This window comes from Mesoplodon bidens (assembly GCF_964165515.1).
Source record: "Mesoplodon bidens genome assembly, chromosome: 8".
NCBI classification, from domain to species: Eukaryota; Metazoa; Chordata; class Mammalia; order Artiodactyla; family Ziphiidae; genus Mesoplodon; species Mesoplodon bidens.
Genome location: NC_138165.1, coordinates 87,064,370 through 87,079,502, shown reverse-complemented (window position 1 = coordinate 87,079,502; position 15,133 = coordinate 87,064,370). Strand labels below are relative to the sequence as shown.

Here is a 15,133-nt window from a genome sequence, read left to right as displayed (position 1 = left end):
ATAAGAAAAATCTCAAATAAACAATCTAACCTTACACCTAAAGGAACTAGAGAAAGAAGAACAAACAAAACCCAAAATTAATAGAAGGAAAGAAATCATAAAGATCAGAGCAGAAATAAATGAAATAGAAACAAAGAAAACAGTAGCAAAGATCAATAAAACTAAAAGCTGGTTCTTTGAGAAGATAAACAAAATTGAAAAACCATTAGCCAGACTCATCAAGAAAAAGAGGGAGAGGACTCAAATCAATAAAATTAGAAATGAAAAAGGAGAAGTTACGACGGACACCGCAGAAATACAAAGCATCCTAAGAGACTACTACAAGCAACTCTGTGCCAATAAAATGAACAACCTGGAAGACATGGACAAATTCTTAGGAAGGTATACCCTTCCAATACTGAATCAGGAAGAAATAGAAAATATGAACAGACCAATCACAAGTAATGAAATCGAAACTGTGATTAAAAATCTTCCAACAAAAAAAAGTCCAGGACCAGATGGCTTCACAGGTGAATTCTATCAAACATTTAGAGAAGAGCTAACACCCATCCTTCTCAAACTCTTCCAAAAAATTGTAGAGGAAGGAAAACCCCCAAACTCATTCTATGAGGCCACCATCACCCTGATACCAAAACCAGACAAAGATACTACAGAAAAAGAAAATTACAGACCAATATCACTGATGAATATAGATGCAAAATTCTCAACAAGATACTAGCAAACAGAATCCAACAGCACATTAAAAGGATCATACACCAAGATCAAGTGGGATTTGTCCCAGGGATGCAAGTATTCTTCAATATACGCAAATCAATCAATGTGATACACCATATTAACAAACTGAAGAAGAAAAACCATAACATCATCTCAATAGATGCAGAAAAAGCTTTTGACAAAGTTCAACACCGATTTATGATAAAAACTCTCCAGAAAGTGGGCATAGAGGGAACCTGCCTCGACATAATAAAGGCCATATATGACAAACACACAGCAAACATCATTCTCAATGGTGGAAAACTGAAGACATTTTCTCTAAGATCAGGAACAAGAGAAGGATGTCCACACTCGCCACCATTATTCAACATAGTTTTGGAAGTCCTAGCTATGGCAATCAGAGAAAAAAAGAAATAAAAGGAATCCAAATTGGAAAAGAAGAAGTAAAACTGTTTTTACTGTTTGCAGGTGTCATGATACTATTCATAGAGAATCCAAAAGGGGCCACCAGAAAACTACTAGAGCTAATCAATGAATTTGGTAAAGTAGCAGGATACAAAATTAATGCACAGAAATCTCTTGTATTCCTATACACTATGAAACATCTGAAAGAGAAATTAAGGAAACACTCCCATATACCGTTGCAACAAGAAGAATAAAATACCTAGGAATAAACCTAACTAGGCAGACAAAAGACCTGTATGCAGAAAACTATAAAACACTGATGAAAGAAATTAAAGATGATGCCAACAGATGGCGAGATATACCATGTTCTTAGATTGGAAGAATCAATATTGTGAAAATGACTGTACTACCCAAAGCAATCTAGAGATTCAATGCAATCCCTATCAAATTACCAATGGCATTTTTAACAGAACTAGAATAAAATATCTTAAAACTTGTATGGAGATACAAAAGACACCGAATAGCCACAGCAGTCTTGAGGGAAAAAAACGAAGTTGGAGGAATCAGACTCCCTGACTTCAGACTATACTAGAAAGCTACAGTAATTAAGACCATATGGTACTGGCACAAAAACAGAAACATAGATCAATGGAACAAGATAGAAAGCCCAGAGATAAACCCCCACAGCTATGGTCAACTAATCTATGACAAAGGAGGCAAGGATATAAAATGGAGAAAAGACAGTCTCTTCAATAAGTGGTGCTGGGAAAACTGGGCAGCTACATGTAAAAGAATGAAATTAGAACACCACAGACAAAAATAAACTCAAAATGGATTAGAGGCCTAAATGTAAGACCGGGCACTATAAAACTCCTAGAGGAAAACATAGGAAGAACACTCTTTGACATAAATCACAACAAGATATTTTTTGATCCACCTCCTAGAGTAATGGAAATAAAAACAAAAATAAACAAATGGGCCCTAATGAAACTTCAAAGCTTTTGCACAGCAAAGGAAACCATAAACTAGACGAAAAGACAACGCTCAGAATGGGAGAAAATATTTGCAAATGAATCATCGGACAAAGGATTAATCTCCAAAATATATAAACAGCTCATGCAGCTCAATATTAAAAAAACAAACAAGCCAATCCAAAAAATGGGCAGAAGACCTAGATAGACATTTCTCCAAAGAAGACATACAGATGGCCAAGAAGCACATGAAAAGCTGCTCAACATCACTAATTATTAGAGCAATGCAAATCAAAACTACAATGAGGTATCACCTCACACCAGTTAGAACGGGCATCATCAGAAAATCTACAAACAACAAATTCTGGAGAGGGTGTGGAGAAAAGGGAACCTTCTTGCCCTACTGGTGGGAATGTAAATTGATACAGCCACTATGGAGAACAGTATGGAGATTCCTTAAAGAACTAAAAATAGAATTACCATATGACCCAGCAATCCCACTACTGGGGTAGTGGGATGAATTTGGCGATTGGGATTGACATGTATACACTGATGTGTATAAAATGGATGACTAATAAGAAAAAAATGGATAAAAGTTGAGTGGAAATGTAAAGAAAATTCCTAGAAAAAAGAAAAATCATTTGCAGCAGCTTGCTTATGTTAATCACTTTGATGTTTGGATTCCACATAAGTTAAGTGAGAAAAACCTTCTTGACCGTATTTCTGCATGTGATTCTCTACCTAGACGTAATGAAAACATTCCGTTTTCAAAACAAATTGTGACGGGTGATGAAAAGTGGACGCTGTACAATAATGTGGAACGGAAGTGATCATGGGGCAAGCAAAATGAACCACCACGAACCACACCAAAGGCCAGTCTTCATCCCAGGAAGGTGATGTTGTGTATATGGTTGGATTAGAAGGGAGTCATCTATTATGAGTTCCTCCCGGAAAACCAAACAATTAATTCCAACAAGTACTGCTCCCAATTAGACCAACTGAAAGCAGCAATTGACAAAAAGTGTCCGGAATTAGTTAAGAGAAAACACATAATCTTCCATCAGGATAACACAAGACCACGTGTTTCTTTGATGACCAGGCAAAAACTTTTACAGATTGGCTGGGAAGTTCTGATTCCTCCGCCATATTCACGAGACATTTCACCTTCGTTTTCCATTTATTTAGGTCTTTACAAAATTCTCTTAATGGAAAAAAAAATCAATTCCTTGGAAGACTGTAAAAGGCACCTGGAACAGTTCTTTGCTCAAAAAGATAAAAAGTTTTGGGAAGATGGAATTATGAAGTTGCCTGAAAAATGGCAGAAGGTAATGGAACAAAAGGGTGAATACATTGTTCAATAGAGTTCATGGTGAAAATGAAAATTTTATCTTTTAGTTTTACTTAAAAACCAAAGGAACCTTTTGCCAACCCAATATAAAAAATAATATCTATGTACAAACATCATTGCCATGTTAGATCATAATCCCCCAAGTTTGGAAGCAATCTAAATGTACAGCAGTAGGACAATGAAAAAGTATATTGTAGTACATAAGCAGTTTGTAATATTTTGCAGCTATTTATTGTGATAAATTTTGTAAGTACAAAATTTATACCATGACTGCAGTTATATTAGAATACGTATATCCTTATGGCAAAGGTCATTTGCTAAAATGAAAATAGTTACTATGTTAGGGTAATACCGTTATAGGTGGTAAATTTCTTAAAACGTTTTATCTTTTATTTCATTACATAAGTGATCATTGAGCTCTGCTAGAGCATTATTACTATGTTAGAGCCAGAAATTAAAAGGTTAGTAAAAAAAAAAAAAGAGAGAGAGAGAAAACCTTCAGAAACTTCATAGGTTTACGGGGAGACAATCTATTACCACATAATGAGATAGGACCTTTAGTACTTTGTTGTTGTTTTCTAATTGAGGAGTCAAAGAACTAAAAAGAGAGCAAAATAACTACGTTGTGCCTTAAACTGTCTTCTCTTTTTTCTTTCTAAGAGCATATTCGAATTGCACAGGCCCAGGTTTTAGTCTTCACTCGGATATTGTCATGCCCTATATTGCAAACTATGGCTCAGAAGAACAGATTAAGCACTTCATCCCCCAGATGACTGCAGGGAAGTGTATTGGTGCCATAGCAATGACAGAGCCTGGAGCTGGAAGGTAAATCAACATTTGGTTGGTTTTGAAATGCTGGAAGCAATGCCTTAACAGCAAATGTTTTCTCAGTACCTGCTTTATACAACGCTCTGAGTGATATTCTAAGGAGGATACAAAGATGAACACATTGTCATTTCCAACCTTAGGTAACTTCAAATTCCAGTAGGAAAATAAGGCCTTATCATATACAAATAACAACACAGCAGAATGTGTTTTATGTTGTATTTGAGATATTAACATAGTGTGATGTAAATAAAATGTTAGAATATGTGTTGAATTTGGGACATGTTGAATTTTAGATGTGGTGTGACATTTCACATGGAAATGTCCAGCAGGCTATTAAAAATATGGATTTGGAAGTCTGGATACAGGCTGGGGGTGGCAATAGGCTTTAAAACCATTCATAGATAAGAAAGAATTGAAGCAATGGAAATGAATAAATAATTTAGCCATTTGATATTTACTTAATAAGTGCCTTCCATGTGCCAGGTATACAGTGGTAATCAAACCAGATGTGGTCTCTGTGCTTATTGAGGAGAAAGACAAGAAACACGTAAACAAATATATTTAAATTATGATAAGTACTGTGAAGGAAACAAGGTGCTGTGTTAGAGACTCATGGTGCATGTGTGTTTGGTGGAGAAGGGAAAAACTCATATTTAGATATGACTGCTAGGGAAGACCTATAAAAAGTGGTTATATTTAAACTGAGATCTGACAGTTGAGAAATTTGCAAGAGCAGCCATGTGGTGGGACTTGATCCTCAAAGGGTAAAGTGAAAGGATGAAAGGAGACCAAGAAGGAAACCTTGGGCATTGCATTCCATTTGGAACTGTACAGAAGATGTAGCAACAGAGACAGAAGGATTGAGTTTGAAGGAAATCTAGACAACTGCTATTTCATGAGCTCAAGGGGAAGTGAGTTTGAAAAGGCAGTAGGAGAGGAGTGAGAAGTTAGTAATGTCAAGGCCACAGAGGTGTTGAGAACTGAGAAAGAGTCATGGCAGCCAGTGGTGATCTTTTGATTGTGATTTCAGGAGAGAGGAGAGGCAGAAGCTATTTTCGAAGGGAGTGAGATGGTTATTGAGAAAACAGAGGCAGAAAAGACAGACTGATTTTTTTCAGAGTTGTGAAAGAAAGTGTAGAGAGGGGACAGTAATTTGACAAGCCAGCATGGTCAGGGAAATGGCTTATGTTGAAGAGAGCAGTGACTAACAGGCCAATGGGAAACAGGCAGTGCAGAGGAAGAACTTACAGATGTGGCAGAAGCAGTAATTGAAAATTCAAGACTTGTTTCTGCAAGATCAGGCCCTGATATTTTAAATTTTTTGTCAGTGCTGTTTATTTATTTATTTATATGGCTGCGGTGCGGTGTGCAGCATCTTAGTTCCCTGACCAGGAATCGAACCTGCACCCCCTGCAGTGGAAGTGCAGAGTCTTAACCACTAGACAGCCAGGGAAGTCCCAGTGCTGCTTATTATTAAATGTCTTAGTATGCCATAGTGTTACTTGGCAATTTGCTTAAATTGTACTTATCTTTCCCAGATATAAATCTATAATTAAAGGCCAATATAGAACTTTAATTTTGCCAAGATAAAAAGGTTTTGTTGGGAATTCCCAGTGGTTAGGACTTGGAGCCCTCACTGCCAGCAGCCTGGGTTCAATCCCTGGTCAGGGAATTAAGATCCCACAAGCTGCACAGTGAGGCCAAAAAAAAAAAGTTGTGTTTACTTTTTTGCCTAAAAATGTGACCTAATAGAAGTAGGAATTTAATCTTCTTCCTTTGCTTTTAAGATCACTCTCTAAGATAACTGGCCTAATGCCTAATATTCTGATTGCATCTTATTAGCTCACAATCAGTATGTTTTAGTTCCAACCCACTGTATGTCAGCTCTCACCTAGAGGCAAAAGTATCAGTGAGAGATCTTGATTTATCCCCAACTTAAACACATACCCACAAAGGCTTGCTTGATTTGTGTTTTCTTGAAAAATTCTCTGTGCTTCTGTAACAAATTACACAAACTGGGTGGCTTAAAACAACAGAACTTTATTCTCTCACGGTTCTGAAGGCCGGAAGTCCAAACTTGGTATCAGTGGTCCCAAATCAAGGTATCAGCAAGGCCACAGTCCCTCCAGAGGTTCTAGGGGAGAATCCATTCCTTGATTCTTCCATCTCCCAGGGGCTGCCAACATTCCTTGCTTTGTGGCCTCATGACTCCAATCTCTGCCTCTGTGGCCATGTTGTAATGTCCCTCTTTAGTCTGTGTAATCTCCCTCTGCCTCTCTCTCACAAGGACACTTGTGATTGCATTTAGGACCCATCTAGGTAATCTAAAATTATCTTCCCATCTCAAAGTCCTAAATTAATCACATCTGCAAGACCCTTTTTCCATATAAGGTAACACTTAACAGCTTCCAGAGGTTAGGACCTGCTATCTCTAAGGGTCATTATTTAGCATGATACAGAGAGTGATAAAGTGCCATGGGATATATAACACAAAGTCCATGTACAAAAAGGAGAATCAGAAAATTTTCACAAAATAAGTGATGTGGACTATTTAATATATGACGCTGTTCATTGTAGGATATCTTTGAAAATTGGAAGTGGAAACCACCTAAGTCTTCAACAATGGCAGATTGCTTTAAAAGATTCATGATGAATCCAATGCATTTGGTTTCAGGTCCCTTCCCTGATCTTCGGTCATGATTGAGTTTGTCAATGTCCCCCTTAATTTCTAGTTTTAGAAATCATACTTTATTACTTTACAGTGTATAAGAGAAGGATATCAGATATCTACCCCCTTGAGTTCTAAGTGGTTGTATCACCATGGCATGAGGTCTAGAAAGGAATGAGGCAGTAGTCAGTAATGGGGCAGTTCATGGGACCTATGGAAGCCCCGGAACGTGTTTAATTTGGTTAATCTATTTAATTTAAAAAGAAACCTTGAATCAACTTTAAAAGCCAGAAAAATGTACATGAACATCCATATTCTTGGCTTTTCTTGAAAATTTGGAACATCTGACAATACTATGTTTTTCTTATTTCTGACTCCTTATTCCTATTGGCTGGGACATAGCCCTTTAGATGGGATATGAGTTCTCCAGTCTTTTAGATGCACCACCACTTGCAGTTGTCTCCCTGAAACCATCTATTATTGAATCCTACCTGCTGGATTTCCTACTGTAAAGAAATCTCTCTTAAATCTCTCTTAAAAGATAAATGAAGAAAGCTGTCAATGTTTCCAAAAAGTAAGACGGAATACTTGTTTGTGGAAATAAAGAATATTCTTGTGTGTTTAAAAATATATATCATAACAATAATTCATATGATGAAATTCTATGCCACTAATAAAAGTTTTCTTATAGAAAAACATTAGATATTATTAAAAGACCAGGATAATATGTATGGTTCCAATTTTATAAAAATACATATATGTGTGTATCTGTTTCCATAGAAAAATACTGGAAGGTTGTATTTTTAAAATGTTTATTACAGAAGGTAAAATGTTTTTTTTATTTTTTTCATTTTTCTCCTTTGTCTTGAATATTGCCTGTATTTTTCATATTTAAATTATGAATATTTGTTTAATTTATATCCAGAAAAATAACCATTCTACTTGTAGAGCAGGCTCTTTAGAGGATGTGGCATTTGAGACATAGTCTTTTTTTAATTTTTTTTGGCCGTGCTGCTGCGTGGCTTGTGGGATCTTAGTTCCCTGACTAGGGATTGAACCTGGACCCTCAGCAATGAAAGCATGAAGTCTTAACCACTGGACCACCAGGGAATTTCCGACATAGTCTTTTATTTATTTTTTTGTTGTTGTTGTTTTTCTGATAGTAAGTTCTTTTTTTTATTTTTTTAATTAGTTTCTGCTTTATAACAAAGTGAATCAGTCATACATATACATCTGTTCCCACATCCTTTCCCTCATGCATCTCCCTCCCTCCCACCCTCCCCATCCCACCCCTCCAGGCGGTCACAAAGCACCGAGCTGATCTTCCTGTGCTCTGCGGCTGCTTCCCACTATCTATCTACCTTACGTTTGGTAGTGTATATATGTCCATGCCTCTCTTTCGCTTTGTCACAGCTTACCCTTCCCCCTCCCCATATCCTCAAGTCCATTCTCAAGTAGGTCTGTGTCTTTATTCCCGTTTTGCCCCTAGGTTCTTCATGACATTTTTTTTTTAATTCCGTATATATGTGTTAGCATATGGTATTTGTCTTTCTCTTTCTGACTAACTTCACTCTGTATGACAGACTCTAGGTCTATCCACCTCATTACAAATAGCTCAGTTTCGTTTCTTTTTATGGCTGAGTAATATTCCATTGTATATATGTGCCACATCTTCTTTATCCATTCATCCGATGATGGACACTTAGGTTGTTTCCAGCTCCGGGCTATTGTGAATAGAGCTGCAATGAACATTTTGGTACATGTGTCTTTTTGAATTATGGTTTTCTCAGGGTATATGCCCAGTAGTGGGATTGCTGGGTCATATGGTAGTTCTATTTGTAGTTTTTTAAGGAACCTCCATACCGTTCTCCATAGTGGCTGTACCAATTCACATTCCCACCAGCAGTGCAAGAGTGTTCCCTTTTCTCCACACCCTCTCCAGCATTTATTGTTTCTAGATTTCTTGATGATGGCCATTCTGACTGGTGTGAGATGATATCTCATTGTAGTTTTGATTTGCATTTCTCTAATGATTAATGATGTTGAGCATTCTTTCATGTGTTTGTTGGCAGTCTGTATATCTTCTTTGGAGAAATGCCTATTTAAGTCTTCTGCCCATTTTTGGATTGGGTTGTTTGTTTTTTTGCTATTGAGCTGCATGAGCTGTTTATAAATTTTGGAGATTAACCCTTTGTCAGTTGCTTCATTTGCAAATATTTTCTCCCATTCTGAGGGTTGTCTTTTGGTCTTCTTTATGGTTTCCTTTGCTGTGCAAAAGCTTTGAAGTTTCATTAGGTCCCATTTGTTTATCTTTGTTTTTATTTCCATTTCTCTAGGAGGTGGGTCCAAAAGGATCTTGCTGTGATTTATGTCATAGAGTGTTCTACCTATGTTTTCCTCTAAGAGTTTGATAGTTTCTGGCCTTACATTTAAGTCTTTAATCCATTTTGAGCTTATTTTTGTGTATGGTGCTAGGGAATGATCTAATCTCAAACTTTTACATGTCCCTGTCCAGTTTTCCCAGCACCACTTATTGAAGAGGCTGTCCTTTCTCCACTGTACATTCCTGGCTCCTTTATCAAAGATAAGTTGGCCATATGTGCGTGGGTTTATCTCTGGGCTTTCTATCCTGATCCACTGATCTATCTTTCTGTTTTTATGCCAGTACCAGACTGTCTTAATTACTGTAGCTTTGTAGTATAGTCTGAAGTCAGGGAGCCTGATTCCTCCAGCTCCGTTTTTCGTTCTCAAGATTGCTTTAGCTATTTGGGGCCTTTTGTTTTTCCAAACAAATTTTGAAATTTTTTGTTCTAGTTCTGTGAAAAATGCAAGTGGTAGTTTGATAGGGATTGCATTGAATCTGTAGATTGCTTTGGGTAGTAGAGTCATTTTCACAATATTGATTCTTCCAATCCAGGAGCATGGTATATCTCTCCATCTATTTGTATCATCTTTAATTTCTTTCATCAGTGTCTTATAATTTTCTGCATACAGGTCTTTTGTCTCCTTAGGTAGGTTTATTCCTAGATATTTTATTCTTTTTGTTACGATGGTAAATGGGAGTGTTTTCTTGATTTCATTTTCAGATTTTTCATCATTAGTGTACAGGAATGCCAGAGATTTCTGTACATTAATTTTGTATCCTGCTACTTTACCAAATTCATTGATTAGCTATAGTAGTTTTTCGGTAGCATCTTTAGGATTCTCTATGTATAGTATCATGTCATCTGCAAACAGTGACAGCTTTACTTCTTCTTTTCCAATTTGGATTCCTTTTATTTCCTTTTCTTCTCTGATTGCTGTGGCTAAAACTTCCAAAACTATGTTGAATAAGAGTGGTGAGAGTGGGCAGCCTTTTCTTGTTCCTGATCTTAGTGGAAATGATTTCATTTTTTCACCATTGAGGACAATGTTGGCTGTGGGTTTGTCGTATATGGCCTTTATTATGTTGAGGAAAGTGCCCTCTATGCCTACTTTCTGCAGGGTTTTTATCATAAATGGGTGTTGAATTTTGTCGAAAGCTTTCTCTGCATCTATTGAGATGATCATATGGTTTTTCTCCTTCAACTTGTTAATATGGTGTATCACATTGATTGATTTGCGTATATTGAAGAATCCTTGCATTCCTGGAATAAACCCCACTTGATCATGGTGTATGATCCTTTTAATGTGCTGTTGGATTCTGTTTGCTAGTATTTTGTTGAGGATTTTTGCATCTATGTTCATCAGTGATATTGGCCTGTAGTTTTCTTTCTTTGTGACATCCTTGCCTGGTTTTGGTATCAAGGTGATGTCGGCCTCGTAGAATGAGTTTGGGAGTGTTCCTCCCTCTGCTATATTTTGGAAGAGTTTGAGAAGGATAGGTGTTAGCTCTTCTCTAAATGTTTGATAGAATTCACCTGTGAAGCCATCTGGTCCTGGGCTTTTGTTTGATGGAAGATTTTTAATCACAGTTTCAATTTCAGTGCTTGTGATTGGTCTATTCATATTTTCTATTTCTTCCTGAGTCAGTCTTGGCAGGTTGTGCATTTCTAAGAATTTGTCCATTTCTTCCAGGTTGTCCATTTTATTGGAATAGAGTTGCTTATAGTAATCTCTCATAATCTTTTGTATTTCTGCAGTGTCCGTTGTTACTTCTCCTTTTTCATTTCTAATTCTATTGATTTGAGTCTTCTCCCTTTTTTTCTTGATGAGTCTGGCTAATGGTTTGTCAATTTTGTTTATCTTCTCAAAGAACCAGCTTTTAGTTTGGTTGATCTTTGCTATCGTTTCCTTCATTTCTTTTTCATTTATTTCTGATCTGATCTTTATGATTTCTTTCCTCTGCTAGCTTTGGGGTTTTTTTGTTCTTCTTTCTCTAATTGCTTTAGGTGCAGGGTCAGGTTGTTTACTCGAAATGCTTCCTGTTTCTTAAGGTGGAATTGTATTGCTATAAACTTCCCCCTTAGAACTGCTTTTGCTGCGTCCCATAGGTTTTGGGTCGTCGTGTCTCCATTGTCATTTGTTTCTAGGTATTTTTTAATTTCCTCTTTGATTTCTTCCGTGATCACTTCGTTATTGAGTAGTGTATTGTTTAGCCTCCATGTGTTTGTATTTTTTACACATCTTTTCCTGTAATTGATGTCTAGTCTCATAGCATTGTGGTTGGAGAAGATACTTGATACAATTTCAATTTTCTTAAATTTACCAAGGCTTGATTTGTGACCCAAGATATGATCTATCCTGGAGAATGTTCCATGAGCACTTGAGAAAAATGTGTATTCTGTTGTTTTTGGATGGAATGTCCTATAAATATCAACTAAGTCCATCTCGTTTAATGTATCATTTAAAGCTTGTGTTTCCTTATTTATTTTCATTTTGGATGATCTGTCCATTGGTGAAAGTGGGGTGTTAAAGTCCCCTACTATGATTGTGTTACTGTCGATTTCCCCTTTTATGGCTGTTAGTATTTGCCTTATGTATTGAGGTGCTCCTATGTTGGGTGCATAAATATTTACAATTGTTATATCTTCTTCTTGGATTGATCCCTTTATCGTTATGTAGTGTCCTTCCTTGTCTCTTCTAATAGTCTTTATTTTAAACTCTATTTTGTCTGATATAAGAATTGCTACTCCAGCTTTCTTTTGATTTCCATTTGCATGGAATATCTTTTTCCATCCCTTTACTTTCAATCTGTATGTGTCTCTAGGTCTGAAGTGGGTCTCTTGTAGACAGCATATATATGGGTCTTGTTTTTGTATCCATTCAGCCACTCTGTGTCTTTTGGTGGGAGCATTTAGTCCATTTACATTTAAGGTAATTATTGATATGTATGTTCCTATTCCCATTTCCTTAATTGCTTTGGGTTCGTTATTGTAGGTATATTCCTTCTGTTGTGTTTCTTGCCTAGAGAAGTTCCTTTAGCATTTGTTGTAAAGCTGGTTTGGTGGTGCTGAACTCTCTCAGCTTTTGCTTGTCTGTAAAGGTTTTAATTTCTCCATCAAATCTGAATGAGATCCTTGCTGGGTAGAGTAATCTTGGTTGCAGGTTTGTCTCCTTCATCACTTTAATTATGTCCTGCCACTCCCTTCTGGCTTGTAGGGTTTCTGCTGAGAGATCAGCTGTTAACCTGATGGGGATTCCCTTGTGTGTTATTTGTTGTTTTTGCCTTGCTGCTTTTAATATGATTTCTTTGTGTTTAATTTTTGACAGTTTGATTAATATGTGTCTTGGTGTATTTCTCCTTGGATTTATTCTGTATGGGACTCTCTGTACCTCCTGGACTTGATTAACTATTTCCTTTCCCATATTGGGGAAGTTTTCAACTATAATCTCTTCAAATACTTTCTCAGTCCCTTTCTTTTTCTCTTCTTCTTCTGGAACCCCTATAATTCGAATGTTGGTGCGTTTAATGTTGTCCCAGAGGTCTCTGAGACTGTCCTCTGTTCTTTTCATTCTTTTTTCTTTATTTTGCTCTGCATCAGTTATTTCCACTATTTTATCTTCCACCTCACTTATCCGTTCTTCTTCGTCAGTTATTCTGCTATTGATCCCATCTAGAGTATTTTTCATTTCATTTATTGTGTTTTTAATCGATGCTTGATTCATCTTTAGTTCTTCTAGGTCCTTGTTAACTGTTTCTTGCATTTTGTCTATTCTATTTCCAAGATTATGGATCTTGGAAATAGAATCTTGGATCAGCTTTACTATCATTATTCTGAATTCTTTTTCAGGTAGACTGCCTATTACCTCTTCATTTGTTAGGTCTGGTAGGTGTTTATCTTGCTCCTTCACCTGCTGTGTGTTTTTCTGCCTTCTCATTTTGCTTATGTTACTGTGTTTGGGGTCTCCTTTTTGCCGGCTGCAGATTCGTAGTTCCCGTTGTTTTTGGTGTCTGACCCCAGTGGCTAAGGTTGTTTCAGTAGGTTGTGTAGGCTTCCTGGTGGGGGGGACTAATTCCTGTGCTCTGGTGGTTGAGGCTCGATCTTGTCTTTCTGGTGGACAGGTCCACGTCTGGTGGTGTGTTTTGGGGTGCCTATGGCCTTATTATGTTTTTAGGTAGCCTCTCTGCTAATGGGTGGGGTTGTGTTCCTGCCTTGCTAGTTGCTTGGCATAGGGTGACCCGCACTGTAGCTTGCTGGTCGTTGACTGAAGCTGGGTGCTGGTGTTGGGATGGAGATCTCTGGGAGATTTTCGCTGCTTGATATTATGTGGAGCTGGGAGGTCTCTTGTGGACCCGTGTCCTGAAGTTGGCTCTCCCACTTCAGAGGCACAGCACTGGCTCCTGGCTGCAGCACCAAGAGCCTTTCATCCACCCGGCTCAGAATAACAGGGAGAAAAAGTAGAAAGGAAGAATTAGTAGAAGAAAGAAAGAGAGAGGGAAAGAAAGGAAGAAGGGAAGAAAGGAAGGAAGGAAGGAAGAAAGAAAGGAGGGAGGGAGGGAGGAAGGATGGAAAGAAAGAAGGAAAGAAAGGAGGGAGGGAGGGAGGAAGGAAAGGAAGAAAGACAGGAGGGAGGGAGGAAGGAAAGAAAAAGAAAGTGGAAAGAAGAAGGGTGGGAGGGAGGAAAGAAAAAGAAAGAAGGAAAGGAGGAGCGGAGGGAGGGAGGGAGGAAGGGAGAGTAGGAAAAAAAGAAAGAGCAGGTAAAGTAAAATAGAATAAAGTATGAAATATAGTAGCGTTATTAAAATTAGAAAGTAATTATTGAAAAAAAAAAAAAAAACCGGACCGATAGAACCCTGGGACATATGGTGGAAGCAAAGCTATACAGAGAGAATCTTACACAGAAGATTACACATACACATTCACAAAAAGAGAGCAGGGGGAAAAATCAAAAATCTTGCTCTCCAAGTCCACCTCCTCAATTTGGGATAATTCATTGTAAAAAGAGGAAAAGGGCGAGAAGTCTGAAATCTTGCTAAGTCCACCTCCTTAATTTGGAATAATTAGTTGTAAAAAGAGGAAAAGGGGGGAAAGTCTTAAATCTTGTCCTCAAAGTCCACTTCCTCAATTTGGGATGATTCACTGTCCATTCATGCACTCCACAGACGCAGGGCACATCAAATGGACCGTGGAGCTTTAATCCGCTGCCTCCGAGGCTGCACAGAGAGATTTCCCTGTCTCTGCTCTCACAGCTCCCGGGTCTCAGCCTTGGACCTGGCCCCGCCTCTGCGCGTAGGTCGCCGGAGGGCGTCCGTTCTTCGCTCAGACAGGACGGGTTTAAAGGAGCCGCTGATTCGGGGGCTCTGGCTCACTCAGGCAGAGGGGAGGGAGGGGCGCGCAGTGTGGGGCGGGCCTGCGGCGGCAGAGGCCGGCGTGACGTTGCAGCAGCGCGTGGCGCTCCGTGCGCTTTCCCGGGAAAGCCGTCCCTGGGTCTCGGGGACCCCGGCAGTGGCGGGGTGCACAGGCCCCCCGGAAGGCGGGGCGGACAGTGACCCGCGCTCGCACACAGGCCCCGCGGCGGCGGCGGCAGCGGCGGCGGCGGAGGGCCGCGGTGGCGGGCCGCGGCAGCGGGCCGCGGCGGGCGGCGGCGGCGGCGGCGGCGGCCCACGCCCGTCTCCGAGGTCCGCGCCTTACCCGCGGCTCGTGCCTGTCTCTGGCGCTTCCCCAAGCAGCCCTCTTAATGCCCTCTCCTCGCGCACCAGGAAACAAAAGGGAAAAAAGTCTTGCCTCTTCAGCAGCTCCAGACCCTTTCCCCGGACTCCCTCCGGGCTAGCCGTGG

General features: G+C 39.0%; 1 protein-coding gene across 1 annotated transcript in view; it reads left to right on the top strand.

Annotated features, from left to right (window-relative positions):
• Positions 1-15,133, top strand: part of ACADL (acyl-CoA dehydrogenase long chain) — a 46,627-nt gene that overhangs the window by 8,145 nt on the left and 23,349 nt on the right. The window contains exon 4 of the mRNA XM_081242607.1: positions 4,099-4,263. Coding sequence (XP_081098733.1) covers positions 4,099-4,263 — 165 coding nt within the window. The remainder of the gene's footprint in view (positions 1-4,098; positions 4,264-15,133) is intronic.